At 46.1% G+C, this 15,781-nt stretch overlaps 1 protein-coding gene across 1 annotated transcript; it reads right to left on the bottom strand.

Moving 5' to 3' along the window:
* Positions 1-12,978: 12,978 nt before the first annotated feature.
* On the bottom strand, positions 12,979-15,681 carry LOC101765936 (random slug protein 5). Its single transcript, XM_004981877.4, has 6 exons — positions 15,352-15,681; positions 14,427-14,519; positions 14,113-14,289; positions 13,911-14,009; positions 13,546-13,791; positions 12,979-13,418 (listed from the first exon to the last, which is right to left on the bottom strand). The coding sequence occupies exons 2-6, from the start codon at positions 14,487-14,489 to the stop codon at positions 13,110-13,112; spliced, it is 894 nt and encodes a 297-aa protein (XP_004981934.1). The 5' UTR covers positions 14,490-14,519; positions 15,352-15,681; the 3' UTR covers positions 12,979-13,109.
* Between the last annotated feature and the right edge of the window lie 100 nt (positions 15,682-15,781).

A 15,781-nucleotide genomic window follows, 5' to 3' on the forward strand; every position in this document is an offset into this window, starting at 1 on the left:
GCGAAGAATGGCAAGGCCGAACGCATGCTGAACGACTGTGTCCGCACTATGCTGCTCCACTCGCATGCACCATCGCCGTTTTGGGCTGAGGCGTTGCACACAACCACCCATCTCATCAATCGCCGACCATGTCGCGCCACCGGCCTAGTCACACCGCACCAGCTCCTCCTTGGCGTGCCCCCAACCTACGAACACTTGCGCGTGTTCGGGTGCCTCTGCTACCCAAACCAATCCACAACGACAGCCAACAAACTCAGCTCACACTCTACTGCTTGTGTGTTTTGAGGGTATCCAGCAAATCACAAAGGTTACAGGTGCTTCGACCTCAACATGCGAAGGGTGATCACTTCCAGGCACGTCACGCTCAACAAATCGGCATTCCCGTTCCACGAACAACGGAACACATCTACTGCCTCCTCATCGCCCTCACCGCTCGACGACACCCTTGACATCGCCTACCCCATCACGGCGTTGGACAAGCACAGCCAATACGACCAAGCCCCTGCCTGCCTCGACCTCCTCCGACCGCGGCGTGCCCTCCACCAGCACGTCGTCCAGTCTCCAAGACAATGCCGCGCCGCCAACTACCCCGATGCCTCCTCTGTCAAGCTCGTCATCACGATTCCACTCTTCACCGGCCACCCAGTCGCTGCCACCCATGCCGGTGGCTCCTCCGCACCCAATGGTGACATAGGCCAAAGCTAGGATCTACACACTGGTAGAAAACGAACCTTTAGTCCCGGTTGGTAGGGGTCAAATCTCCCGAAAAGCCATCTGGGAGTAATTGTTCGAGACAAAAGGGGGCCCCCTTTAGTCTCGGTTGGTAACAAAATTTCGAAAAAAATAAAAAAAAGCCGCATGCCCGCCGGCGGCGGTGCGCCCCGCCCGGCTGCTGCCACCCCGTCCCGCTTCGCTTCCCCCTTGCCGAGCCGGCCGCCCACCCATCGGCGGCATACGCCGCCGCCTCGACCCGCCTCCCCCGTATGCCGCCTCAACCCACCCCGCGGCCACCTCAGCTCCACGCACCCGGCCGCCCGCCTGCGTGGGAAGAAGAGAGGATAAGGAAGGAGAGGATAAGGAATGAAGGAGAGGGAGGAGAGGAGGAGATAGTACATGTGCGTCTGTGCTAAGGACCCAGTGCCCGCGAGGATTTAACGTGGAGAGAGGGGAGGGGGTGCGGGAGATGTTTTGTCCCGGTTGGAGCCACCAACTAGGACAAGGGGGGTCTTTTGTCCCAGTTGGAATTTCCAACCGGGACAAAAGGGGGGACGTCGTTGCTAGATCTTTTTAACTGGGATTAAGGCCCCTCTCGTCGGTATCCTTTTCGTCCCTCATTTTTGACCCGGGACTAAAGACCCTTTTCTCACGGGCGCAATCTTATCCGGGACAAAAGGGGTTGGATGAAAGGTCCGTTTTCTACCAATGACAAACAAAATCCACGATACGCTCTGACGGCTGCAGGCACTAGTTGCACCGAGATCTCACCAGTGCCGTCGTCTGCCCCTACTGCATTGCGTGACCCAAATTGGCGCGCCACGATGCAGCAAGAGTTTGACGCGCTCCGGACGAACCACACCTGGAGCCTCGTTCCACACCCATCTGGCACCCACGTCGTCTCCGGGAAGTGGGTCTTCAAGCACAAGATGAACCCAGATGGCACGCTCGAGCGTTACAAGGCGCGATGGTTGGTCCGCGGGTTCTCTCATCGCCCAGGCATCGATTTTGGGGTGATGTTCACTGTAGTGGTCAAGCCGGCCATGTTTTGCACTATGTTGACCCTCATCGCCTCCAAGGAGTGGCCAGTGCGGCAGCTCGACATCTCCAATGCCTTTCTCCACAGCCACCTCGATAAGCGCGTCCTATGCCAGCAACCAGTTGGCTTCGTCGACCTTGAGCATGGTTCCACCACGCATGGTTCCACCACTTCACGGAGTACCTCGTCCGGCTAGGATACACTGCGATGAAGTCCGACTCATCCCTGTTCATCATGCGGCGCGAAAACAACATGGCCTATCTTCTCCTCTACGTGGATGACATGGTGCTCAGCACGTCCTCAACAGCGTTCCTGCAATACATCATTGACCGGCTGCGCAGCAAATTTGCGGTGAAGGACATGGGCGATCTGCACTTCTTCCTCGGCGTCGACGTCCAACGAACACGGGATGGCTTCTTCGTCTCCCAGTCCAAGTTTGCCAAGGACCTCCTCAACCATGCCTGAATGGCAAGCTGCAAGCCCGCAAGCACGCCAATCGACACAAAGGGAAAGCTTCCAAGCGCCGACGGACCCGCACCACAGCCGCTGACCTATCCTCCTATAGAAGCATGGCGGGGGCGCTCCAATAGCTCACAATGACGATGCTGGACATTGCCTACGCTGTGCAACAAGCTTACTTGCACATGATGATCCAAGGGCCTGTCATCACGGCGTACTCTGACACCGACTGGGCAGGGTGCCCGGACACTCGCTGCTCGACGTCAGGCTATTGCGTCTTCCTCGACGACGCGCTCGTTTCATGGTCCTCCAAATGACAACCCACTATGTGACGATCTAGTGCGGAGGCGGAGTACAGGGCAGTGGCAAACGCCGTCGCCGACTGCATTTGGCTACGGCAATTGCTAGGCGAGCTCCACTTCTCCATCGACAAGGCAACAGTGGCTTATTGCAACAATGTCTCGGCTATCTACATGGTGTGCAATCTAGCTCACCATCACCGAACTGAGCACATTGAGCTTGATATTAATTTTGTGCGAGAACACGATGCACTTGGTGATCTGCGAGTGCTACATGTTCTGACGACACAACAAATCACCGACGTGTTCACGAAGGGCCTGCCTACAAGGGTGTTTGAGTCCTTTCGGTCCAGCCTCTGCATCGACGCACCTGACGCTTCGGCTGCGGGGGGTGTTAACGGATAGCTTGCACCTGCCTTGCCCGAGTCTTCAGGTGCCAAGGTGACACGCTCGCCACAGACTCCCACAACGCGCTCGCCACGGCGCCCGCCTAGCTCGCATGTTCTGTGCTAGCCTGCACTAGATTAGGAGAAGCAGCTAATGATCCAAATGCTTGTACATGTATAAATACATTTGAGATGAATACAACAATTTGCATTGGCTCTATCCTGTTTCATTCAAATTGGGTCACCGTACCCCTCACGTCGGGCTCATCCGTCATGTATTTGAAGGAGAGGATGAATAACAAATTGCGAGTTGCAAAAAGCGTAAATTTTTGTCACCTCACGCGGGCCTTACCCGCCCGCCTATACCCACTTGATCAATGACGAGTCCCGTCAATCACTTGTTCTATCCTGCTGCACTCCTCCCCTCACCCATCCGCGATCCACTCCACCGATGCAGGCGAGCAGCCGTGACGGCGGCTGCATCCGCGTGCGGAGGAGACGTGGCTCACCTGCCTCGCCGATGAACCTGCGCCCGGCTAGCTGACGGCCCCACTTGACGTCCGCACAGCCTGCCTCCCGGCTAACCTGCACCCAGAAGGCTCGGACGGGAGCAGGCGTCAAACCCGTTCATCTCCATCATGGCTGATGCGGCCTCATCCCTAGGCGGATGGTGCAGGAGAGGAGCCCATTGCAGAGCTCGCGGTCGTCGCTAGTGGCGGCGGGGCTGCCGTTCATGTTGATCTGTCATGACACATCCAGTCAAGATGGGCACCGGTGTCATCACCAAGGTAATTTTGCTCTGGGCTACCAAGCCCCAAAGTCGTCAGCTGCCCCTGATAGAAACATAGGAGCAGCTAGGTGTTCATCTAGCGGGTGATACATTTCAACTTAGATAAAACAACATGACTCATGGCTAATACCGATACTACCTAGAGAGGGAGAGGGAGAGAGACCGACCGTCAGACTTTGTTAAAGAGGTAGCCATGGCGATCTAGACGGTGTTGACGGAGAGAGTGGCGACGGCAGCTTGGAGTTGGCGAGTCTTCCCGCCGCTAACAGCGCCTCCACTAGATCAACTAGAGTTTTGGTGTCGGTGGGATTGTGGGCATGGTGAACGTTGGTTTGCGTGCCCCGGCCCCCCACATCCTTTTATATGGCGCTGCGCGACGGGGTCCCACCAACCATATATGGTTGGGGTGCCCCCGATCAGGGCGCTAATTGAGAATCAGGGTTGGTGGGCCAAATCCGGCGGAGATCAATCCTAACATTCTCCCCCTTGATCTCACTTCATACTCATACTTGACCTTAAACTTAGCTTGGCACCCATTTCATCACAGATCAGTATATAGAGCATGTCTCGTCATAATAGCCAGTTACGTACTATCAAATTTGACAGCTACAACACACTTTTCTATTTTGAAACAGATTCTTCTTCTAGGCCCTTAGTATCAAGGTATCATAGGCTTTCCCGTAACCCCATGCCAGCTAAGTGTTGTCTGAACACATTGGGTGGTAAGCCTTTTGTGAGCGGATCCGTGAGCATTTCTGTTGTTCTTGTATGCTCTAAACTTATGGTATGATCCAGGATTCTGTCTTTCACAACATAAAAGTTAATGTCAATGTGTTTGGCAGCACCACTTGACTATTGTTGTGAGCATAGAATACTGTTGGCTCATTGTCACAGTACATATTTAGTGGTCTTCGAATGTTGTCTACCACTCTTAATCCAGGTACAAACTTCTTTAACCAATTCGCCTGCCCCGTGGCCTCATAACATGCTACAAACTCGGCAAACATCATGGAGGATGCCGTACCAGTTTGCTTAGAGCTTTTCCACGATATAGCTCCACCTGCGAGAGTGAATACATAACCTGACGTGGATTTTCTATCATCTGTGTCTCCCGCAAAGTCAGCATCTGAATACCCTTCTTTACCATTTTCCAATGATCTAGTCCTAGATTGTCTTGGTATCTGCCAAGTATCCCGGTAACAAAAGCTAAGTCAGGGCGCGTACACACTTGAGCGTACATCAAACTTCCGAAAGATGAAGCGTATGGAACCACTTTCATTTGATCGTTCTCATACTGGTTCCTAGGACTCTGAAAATTCCCAAATCTGTCGCCCTTGACTATGGGAGCAGGCGTAGGTCTACTCGCATACATACTATAATTCTTGAGAATTTTCTCTAGGTATGCCTTTTGCGATAATCCTAATACCCCCTTTCTTCTATCTCGGTGAATATCGATTCCTAAAATGAACGAGGCTTCACCAAGATCCTTCAGATCAAAGTTTGAGGATAAGAACTTCTTCATTTCCAATAGTAGGCTAACATCGCTACTAGCAAGTAGGATGTCATCTACATACAGGATAAGGAAAATGAATTTCTCACTCTTAAACTTTGCATATACGCAATTGTCCTCCTGATTTTCACTGAACCCAAACTTTCTTATTGTCTCATTGAACTTCAAGTACCACTGCCTGGAGGCTTGTTTAATCCATAAACGGATTTCTTCAGACAACATCCCATATGCTCTTTTCCTTCCACGACAAAACCTTTGGGTTGAGCCATGTCGACATTTTCTTCCAGGTCTCCATTGAGAAAAGCCGTCTTTACATCCATCTGATGTAACTCTAAATCATAGTGTACCACTAAAGCCATTATGATTCTAAAAGAATCCTTACATGACACTGGATAAAAGGTCTCATTTTAGTCTATTCCTTCTCTTTGTGTGAAACCTTTCGCAACAAGTCATGCTTTATATCTTTCGACATTACCTTTGGAGTCACATTTTGTTTTGTAGACCCATTTGCACCCTACTGTCTTGGCTCCTTTAGGAATTTCTTCTAGATCCCAGACTTTGTTGCTACTCATGGATCTCATTTCATCTTCCATGGCTTCAAGCCACTTCGATGAGTGAGCACTTTTCATAGTTTCTTCAAATGAGGTGGGATCTCCCTCCATTTGAACTTCTTCACTCACATAGATTTCATAGTCATCAGGCATAGTTGGTTTTCTAGCTCTTTGAGATCTTCTAGGGGCCTCAACAACTGGCACATCTTCCATGGGGGGCTGTTGGAGCTCTTCCTCATGTGCGGCAACAGGTTCTATAGGATCTTGAAGGACAGGTTCCTCATTTTCATGCGTCGTTGCCGTATGAGAACTAACAAAAGGTACTATCACTATAGTATCCTGTACTGTTGGTGTAATAGCAGCAGGTACCACAGGAGAACTAACAACAGTAACTGTTATCACAGTGTCTTGCACTGTTGGTGCAACATCAGTCGGTGTTGAGAAAAAAGGTTCCTGAACCATCGTAGTGGGTACATACACCCGTTTCTCCTCAAGGTTGATTTCTCGGGGTACCGTGCTCCCCCTGATCATTTTATCCTCCAGAAACATAGCGTGTCTCGTTTCTACAAACTTAGTATATTTGTCGGGATAGTAGAAACAATAACCTTTTGACTTCTCAGGGTAGCCAATGAAATGGCAACTAACTGTCTTAGGATCTAACTTCCCAATGTTTGGATTAAAGACTTTAGCCTCAGCCGGACAACCCTATACACGCAAATAAATAAGTGAGGGTTCTCGTCCAGTCCATAACTCATACAGTGTTTTAGACACCGACTTACTAGGGACCCGATTATGGATATGAATGGTGGTTTTTAATGTCTCCATCCAAAAACTAACCGGTAAAGTGGAGTAACTTATCATGCTTCTCACCATATCCATTAAGGTACGGTTACGTCTTTCAGCTACTCCATTCTGCTGAGGCTCACCCGGTGTAGAATACTGGGCAACTATGCCATTTTCCTGCAGAAACCTTGAAAAAGGTCCAGGAATCTGGCCATATGGGGTATGCCGACCAAAGTTCTCCCTCCAACGGTCGGATCTGACTATTTTCATCTTTAAGTTATGCTGATTTTCTACTTCAGCCTTAAATATCTTAAATTTATCCAACGCTTCTGAACGCTCTTTGGTTGGATAAATATAACAATAACATGAGTAATCATCTCTGAATGTTATGAAAGAATCATAACCATCCACAGATGTCACAGGAAACGGACCACATGTATCTGTGTGAATTATTTCCAAAACTCCTATGCTTCTCTTGGTGTCTTTCTTAATTTTCTTAATGAATTTTCCCTTAATGCAATCAATGCATTGCTCTAAATCGGAATTCTAATGGCGGAAGAATTGATTCCTTAACTAATCGTTCTATTCTCCCCCTTGAAATATGGCCTAAACGACTGTGCCATAATTTCGATGATACATCATCAATTCTTTTTCGCTTATTCTTTACATTCATAGACGAGGAGGCATTCTCATTCCCAGCGCTTATTTCATTCACATTCTGACAAAGTGATAACAAATAAAGCTCGTCTTGTCTGAAAGCAAGACCAACAATCTTATTATTAAACTTGATTTCACATTGCCCATTACCAAAATGACAAGCAAAACCATCATCATCTAAGCACGACACACTTATTAAGTTTCTATGCAAAGAGGGTACAAAAAGAACATCTCTCAAGTGAAGTATAAAGCCATTTGCAAATTCTAATGGGAGTTCTCCAACAGCTTCGACTTCAACTTGGACGCCATTTGCAACTTTAATTCTTCTTTCTCCTCTTTGCAGGATCCTCCTCGTATGGAATACCTATAATGAATTTGCAACATGAACAGTTACACCTGAGTCAATCCACCAAGGAGATTTTTTATAACTTAAATACAAGGATTCATCTACAAATGTAATAATATCCTCACTTTTTTTTCATTAGGTGCTTCAGGAACTCTGGACAATCCTTCTGATAGTGTCCCTTCTTCTTGCACCACTTGCAAGTGTCGTTGTCCACCACCACTTCATGGTTTGATCTTTGATGGTGATCTTGCATTGGAGCCTCTCCATGTGCCTTAGAAGAAGAGGCATTCCACTGAGGTTTCCCTTGTGGCTTAGAATTTTGAAAATTTCTCTTCTTGTTTTGGCTCAGGTAATTGATAGTATCACCGGATGAGCCCTTAAGCCTCTCTTCTTCTTGCACACACATGGCAATCATTTTCTCGATACCCTATTTTCCTAGCTGTGAGTTGTAATTTACAGCTAAGGCCTCAAATTCTTTGGTCAGTGAGGTAAAGATCAGATGAACTATGAATGCTTCTAGAAGCTCCATCTCCATAGACTTTAGCTTGGAAGACATATTGCTCATTCGCAATATGTGGTCCCTTACACCGCTACCAGTGTATTTCATAGTGACAATCTTTCTTATGAGGGTGCTTGTATATGCTTTTGAAGAGCCAGTAAACTGACTCTCCACTTTTGTCAGGTACTCACTGACGGTCTTACATTCTGGGATTGCTCCCCTAATTGCTTCTGTGATGGAGCTTTTGATCACCATCAGGCACTTTCTATTTGATGAGTCCCACTTCGCACGATCAAGATTGTACTGCATTCTTATCGGTGCATGGTCGCGCACCGTTTTGTCGAAATCATCCTGACTTTCATTTTCGGCCCGCACGGGGTCCTTAGGTTCTATGGGACAGGGAGCAGTTAGTGCCAAATCAATGTCGGACAGCGCAAGTGCTATCTCGACCTTCTCTCGCCACGAGCCGTAGTCACCTCCTGTGAGGGGCTCGATGGATAAGATAAAGCTCATAGGATTGCCGGAAAACAAATATGCAGAGAAATTGAGTTAATTCAACGTTGGTCAAATTAAAACATAAAACTTCCCAATATCAATTCTAAATCACCGTTGGGCAGAAATAGAATTAATAATGATAAATCTAAACTTATAGTACAACAATTTTATCAACAACGTTGGTCAGTAGAAAGTTGTTGGTCAGTAGATAAAATTATCATACTCAGGAAAAATAATTATTTTCGAATTAAATTTTCCCGTTGGTTCCAATTTAATTAGAGAAATAGACTAAAAACTTCAACTTAATGCATAAAATTGGCAAAATAAAGCTAAAAATTCATCTTAATTCAAACTTAATACAACGGAAGCATAAACTTAATTTGTGAATTTTACCCACAGGAAAAACTCATTAAAATACTTTTTATTTGAGCCACTAATCAATTCCCAGAAATGATGAAAATCACTCGGAAAGGAAAACTGAAGCAGGCTCACTTTTCACTATTTCTTTGGCTCGACCGTGGATTTAGCCCAAAACACCTGCACCAATTTGCTGGGCCAAAACCCTACTATCCTGCTGGTCCACGCTAGGAAGCAGCCCAGCCTGGCTCTGCCATAGCGCGGCGGCCTAGCCTGGCTTGCCCGCGGCTTCACAGCCCAGCTAGCGTGGCGGCCCAGCCTGGCCCGCTTGCTAGCTCAACTCACTCACTCGGCTCGTTTACTCAGCTGCGGCTTGGCAGGCCGCAACTTGGGCCCGAGCCACCGAAGCGGCCCGCTTCCTCATCCCGCGTGGGCCGTATCTAGCCCGGACGAACTCGTCTGTCCGTCGCATCGGACGGCTGAGTGGGTTCATTGGTCGAGCAAAAATGCCGGGCGACCGTCGCCCCTATAACCCTACTCATTTCTTCCTCCTTTGCGCCGCAACTCGTACCCAAGTGAGAGAGGATGGCAGTCGCCAGGTGCTTGCTGGCAGCGGATGGCGCCATCGCCTGCCCCCTCACTGGTGCGCACGCTCCCCTATGGTTGAGCGTGACACCGTCAAGCGGCCTAGCGGCGACGCCTTGGCTCGGCCCGGACTTCGCCAGCGCGGAGGCTTCCCGGAGGTCTCCGGTGGTCGGAGGACAACGAGGTAAGTCGTCGCTTCCTTGCGGTCTTGATCCGTCGGCGGCCGTCGGTCAAAACCATCGATCGCCGTGTCTCTTCCCATTCTCTCTACACGCCGGTGACCGGTGTGTTAGGGTATCTTCTCGGATTAGATCCGGTGTGGGGAAAACCCCTCCTTGCTTGTCTTTCTTAGATCTAGGATTTGAATCCTCTCCTTCTAAATGCTTCGGATCTCTAACTCGTGTGAGAAAATTAAACTTCCCCATCTAGATTACAACCTAGTATGGCTCTGATACCATTAATAGAAACACAGGAGCATCTAGGTGTTCATCTAGCGGGTGATACATTTCTAACTTAGATAAAACAACATGACTCATGTCTAATGCCGAGACTACCTACAGAGGGAGAGGGAGAGAGACCGACCGTCGGACTTTGTTGAAGAGGTAGCCATGGCAGTGTAGACGGTGTTGACGGAGAGAGCGGCGACAGCGGCTTGGAGTTGGCGAGTCTTCCCGCCGCTAACAACGCCTCCACTAGATCGGCTAGGGTTTTGGTGTCGGTGGGATTGTGGGCACGGCGAACGTTGGTTTGCGTGCCCTGGCCCCCACGTCCTTTTATATGACGCTGTGCGACGGGGGTCCACCAACCATATATGGTTGGGGCACCCCCGATCGGGGCGCTAATTGAGAATCAGGGTCAAATCCGACGGAGATCAATCCTAACAGCCCCTGGTTTAGGATTGATTTTGCAATATGGTTGTCTCCAAGTAGATGCTTTGTTTATACTCGTGCGGAACTGCGGGTAGCCTTTTAGAGTATTTTGTGCAGAGTTTGCGTCGAGGGTATAAGAGCTGCAACAGTGGAACTCTAATTTTTTGTTGCAACTTCCTAATATAGATCTGGAGCTAATATCTGTTGTCAACCAGTATTAATTGCAGCTCATTGGTTAGCAAAACTCACGTGTCCTTCTAGATTTTAGTACATCATCCGATAGATATTATGTAACCAGTAGAGCTAGCAGTAAAGGATTCAGTGGAGCCGAATTGTGTTTCTGAACATTGAAGTCGACGGGCAAGAAGAACAAACTATGTAGCATTAGGACAATATGAAAGCAAAGCAGTAGTGTTATAACTTATGACTTCGAAGGTGATTGTAAGTTCGAGTTTGTGAAAAATGTATATTTGAGTTTCAATAAGAAATCGAAACAGCAATTATATGCAATCTTCCATCTGAGCATTGCGCCGAATGGCATGGCAATCTTATACTACCAATAATTGTGCACTTTTCTTGTACAGAGTACAGACATGTGGCATTTTTTTGACCTCCAACACTTGTTGATTTGCCACGCTTTTGTTTCTATAGACCAACTTACCTGAACGAGAAAATTGTTAATGGATGCTATAGTGATTTTGAATGGTTGCACGATAGCCTTGCTGAGAGGTAGAAAGGCATTTTTATACCTCCCCTTCCAGAGATCCCAAATTACGCTTTTCATTTAATCTCACAGGAAATCTCTGGATTGCTGAACAATTGTGCTAACAATTGAATTGTGGCATCAAGCTCTGGACTTATTCACTAACAGGATAGCTTCATAGCTTCACAGCTTGAACTCAAGCAAAGTCTTGAGGGAATTTTTGCAGGCAGATGCAGAGGTAAAATATTTCAACTGTTATAATCAGCTTGTGCTTTAGTTATGTTTTTTAATCATAGTATTGTTCTTCTAAGATAAATGTGTACGATCAGTCTTTGGAATGAGACACACGTCCTTAGCATAGCTGCCAGCAGCCACAAAATTCATGTCTACTGAAAGCAGATGAATTGCTCAGTAACAGTAAGTGTGCTTTCGCTCAAATCATTTCGGAAAATTATTTTTTAAGAAAGTGTTTGTTGAAAATATAATGCTCATTAAGGTATATTTCTTGCTTGCTATTATGAGTTTTTCAGATTTTCGCACTGCTTATACAGAGCTAAAAATCTATGTCACCAACCAACCTTTTTCTTCTAACATTCTTGCTAAGCCGGGTGATTGAATTACCATAATTGGTTAGTGTTTGATAAAATTAGAATGCTCATTAAGGTACATATACTTCTTGCATGCCAGTATGCTACTATAGAGTTTTTGAGTTTTTTCACACTTTGTGTAGAGTTGAAAAATCATGACAGTGATGACACCAACCGAAAAATTTGCTTGTTAAATCGAGTGATTAAATTATGAAACCTTTCATCCTGTTGGAACAGGTATTGCTTTTCCTTCCAAGAAGTTCTCAAGGTTGAAGTAGTGCTCGCCCAGCGCCTTCTCCAGCCTGGCGCTCGCCGTGCCGCCCAGCTCCCATCGCCCTTCGGCAACACCGTGACTGGCTCAGCGCGAGGGCCTAATTGCAGTCCATGGTGTTTTGCATTTATAGGCAAAATGGTGGTTTCTTCTGGTTGAATTTGTACTTTGGCACAATAATAATGTATTGGGACCGATAATGCGGCTTTGCCACTTTGTGAGGTAAGAGTTGAAATTAAATCTGAACCGCTCAATATCAGGAGAGATAAAATAATTAAAAAGAAAACAAAGACATAAACAACCGGTTATCACCTCTTCCTTGCATCTAGGAGGAACAGGTAGGCATGCATACAACATGCAATTTGTTATTTAAATTCCGTTCGGTTGCAACTAATGACATGTTAATTATTTTATCTTTCATAATTGAGCACGGTTAGTATTAGTAGGTCACGTACATATTTTTCTTTACCAGAATTAGTTGCACACCTGACTTTTGCCTTTGTTCACCGCAAAAGAAATCATGTTATCGATGGTGTTCAACAAAAGATGTTACAACGAAATCACGCTAGGGATCTCACCATTTTTTTCACGTTGCAAAACGGGTCTATTTCATCATGTTCAAAGAAACAAAATGATGCGAGAAATTACGTCTGGATCACTTTTTATTTTCTTTTACGTTATAAGAAAAGCATTGTGAAAAAATGTTGCATCTCACCAATGTGTCACGTTACATCATTGTATGAAAGTTAGATCTGCTATATATGCAAGTTAGATCTAATATAGAGATATTTTCCCTATTTATCCTATTTTTCAAAATAAAATAATATATAAATATATATTTCATCTATTACCTCCCAGGAGGTAATAAGTTATCCAGATCTAACTAAATGGACGGTCCATAGTCATTTAGGTGTACCTTAGCAATTCCTTTTTATAAACACCGCACGTGCATTTTACTAGTTACTAATAATGGCGCCATCAGTTATATTCAGTAACGATTAAAGTACAATATCTGGACAGTACCTTGTACACCATCTCTTTGGGCATCAAATCACCCATGACGATATCCAATCGTACCTTATACTGAATGAATTCGAGTATTGACCACGCTAACCATGTCTCTTATTTCATTAATATGAACGATGTTTCAACTCGTCAATTTGGTGATACAGAGCTACAAAGACAACTCTCAGCATAGCAAGCGGATACTCAACTAGCTTTAGCAGCAAGCAGCGATGGCTGTGGTGTAACTTCAGGAACCAAGGTCCCATTGATGGCAGAGTTAGCATGGTCAGTTTTTGCATCATCTGCCCAAAAGTTAGCTGTTTTGATGTCATCCTTCATCATCGACTCTGAGTACTCCTCATGGTTGTAGGCCACATTGTTGTTCCCTCCAAACTCTACAGGAAGGATTTCCGGATCAATGTACTTGTACATGACCTTCATGCTTTCCTCATCCTTCTGGTACACAAAGTTCACCTTCTCGATTGTTTTCGGGTCAAGGAAAACTTTGATAACCTGAAAGAATTTGCAACATTTAAGTTGGAAAAAAAGGAAACAGTTTTTTCTGCATCAATTGATTTTGTGTGAATGAAACCAGATACATAAATTAAATTTGTGAAACGGGAAGGTTGAGAGTCCATACCTTAAAAAAAGCTTCAAATACTTTTGGGGGATTAAATAGAAATCCAATGGCCAGCCTCTCAGGGTAATGATTTTGCAGGATATTTGCAGTTTCTCTGGATGTCTTTATGGGCGAGGCATGGGCCATTGTCCATCCTGTGAAATCTATCAACCATACCATTTTCTCTTGAGTTTCAGGCAGGTGGAGGATTGCATTCTCCAAAGTATGTACAAGGAACCGTATCTGCCCTTCATGAGATGAAGTATTCTGGAATTTCAAAATAGCATATTGGCAAGTCCTTAGTTAAGGAAGCTAGAGAGACTGAGGATTTTCATAAAGTAGCAAACAATAGCAAGTGTCATGTTTTAAAAGCGTGGATTGCTTGCCTGCTTTGTAGGTCTCATAACGACAACAGTTCTGCCCTCTCTGTCTCGGAAACTTGCCCTGTACATTTTACCGGTTTCCCCTTCAGCAGAAACATCTGGCTAAAAGGAGTTTAATATGAAGTTCAGTCACTTGGCCAGGATTCAGATAAACAGAATAACTTGAGCAACACATTCATTGACAAAAAAGGAAGAGCAAATTTACCCAGCGAATGTCCTCAGGCCTGTAAGCTGCCCTCCACTTGAGACTTTCTTCCAACATTTTTCTAGACTTGGCAACATTCCAGTTACGGGCTTCTAGGTATCTTTTCAAGCATGCTTTACTGCAGTACTTCTCAGCACGGGCAGACAAAGGCCCAAGTTTAGCTTTCAATTCATTTATCTGTTCATAGGAGAACAGCATGAGACTTATCTGCTCCTAGTTCATTTACAAAGCTAACAAATGCACCAATATTGCAATAAGAAGCCATGTATTGTGAATTCACAAATTTATGATGGAACAACAAATTTTAAACTTACCTTTGCTTCTCTCTGCTCAGCATCATTTGAGTTAACATCAGGGGCATGCTTTCTCCTAAACATTGTTTCTTCCACTGTGAATGATGCTCAGACCTAAATAGATTATGCACATGTTAAAATAAAAATACTATGTAACCATATACCAAATGACGAAAATCACTCTCAAAAATTGAAATTAAATATAAAAAAGTAGCGATGGCTATGTGAAAAATGAGACATTTTCTTGTTCATATGCAAATAACAAGGAACAAGAGAGTATTAAATATTATTGATTGATAGGCAGGTCAAAGATAGTTATACTTTGCTTTCAGAATATTTTAGAAGTGTGCAACCATTCAATTATACACTTATTTTCAGGAGGAAAAATAAGAGAAAGAATAATAGACCACATTCATCCCTGTTCGGCTGAGATTGTTGCAGCTGCGGCTGCAACAGCTAGCCTGCTAAAACTACAGGAACCGGTGTTGATGATTACTCTTAACATCTGCCAGCAGGTGCCAATTAGCTCATATCGGAGGATTCGTACGGATCTGAATTCTGAGTTTCTGACATGAGGACATGGTAGAAATAAGACTACAAGAGCATGCACATTCCAAAGGCAGGGGCCGAGATCTCTGGATTCCTAGAAGCTCCGCGGCGAATCTGCACAACTTTCCCCTCGAAAGCCCATTGTTTATTTATTTCGTGCTAATGCTAACGGTATAAAGTACTGTAAACAATGAACAGAAAAGGCAGGGCCGGCTTTAGGGGATGGTAGCCTAGCAGGACAAGAGAGCATCCCCGGATCATCAATTTCGTTAAAAAAAAGAAAATCCCTATCATCAGGATACAGGCGGCGATGAATCCATCCACCAAACCTGCAGGACAACAGGAGCCCACTCCACCCAAACAACAGGAACAAAGCAGATCAAGGAAGGTCCCATACCAGGATACGCAAGAAGGCCCACACCAGGCAGGAAGCCGCGAAGTGGCGCAATGGAACAGGGCTGCCCAGACGCAGGCGCCGCAGGGAAGAAGGGGAACGCTAGAGTTGGCCCACTTTTCCCTCCTCCGACCCCCGCCGTCCTCTCTTCCTCCCTCCTGTCCTCTTGGGGCGCAGGGATCCACGCACCTGCCCTCCGCAATGGAAAATTGGGAATCGGAGAAGTGAAGAACCACGCGGCGCCTCAATATGCTGGGACTGGGAGAGAGAAGTGGCTCTCTACTAGTTGCTTCGCCATGGGCTTTGTTTAGCGCCAGCTCTTGCCTGCCGACGCTGACGTGTACTGATTACCGAACGGACGGGCCTGATGCCGGATCAGGTCAGCAGCTGCGGTGAAATCGACGGCCGGGATTTGGGTGCGCCGCGGAAGCAG

This window comes from Setaria italica, chromosome IX, assembly GCF_000263155.2.
Source record: "Setaria italica strain Yugu1 chromosome IX, Setaria_italica_v2.0, whole genome shotgun sequence".
NCBI classification, from domain to species: domain Eukaryota; kingdom Viridiplantae; phylum Streptophyta; class Magnoliopsida; order Poales; family Poaceae; genus Setaria; species Setaria italica.

Bases quoted from the DNA above. Each gene is read 5' to 3' on its own strand.
- LOC101765936 (XM_004981877.4), bottom strand. From the start codon at position 14,489: ATGTTTAGGAGAAAGCATGCCCCTGATGTTAACTCAAATGATGCTGAG. The intron at 14,290-14,426 runs GTAAGTTTAAAA...TCCTATGAACAG, and splicing joins CTGAGCAGAGAGAAGCAAAG to ATAAATGAATTGAAAGCTAA. The intron at 14,010-14,112 runs GTAAATTTGCTC...AACTCCTTTTAG, and splicing joins GGCCTGAGGACATTCGCTGG to CCAGATGTTTCTGCTGAAGG.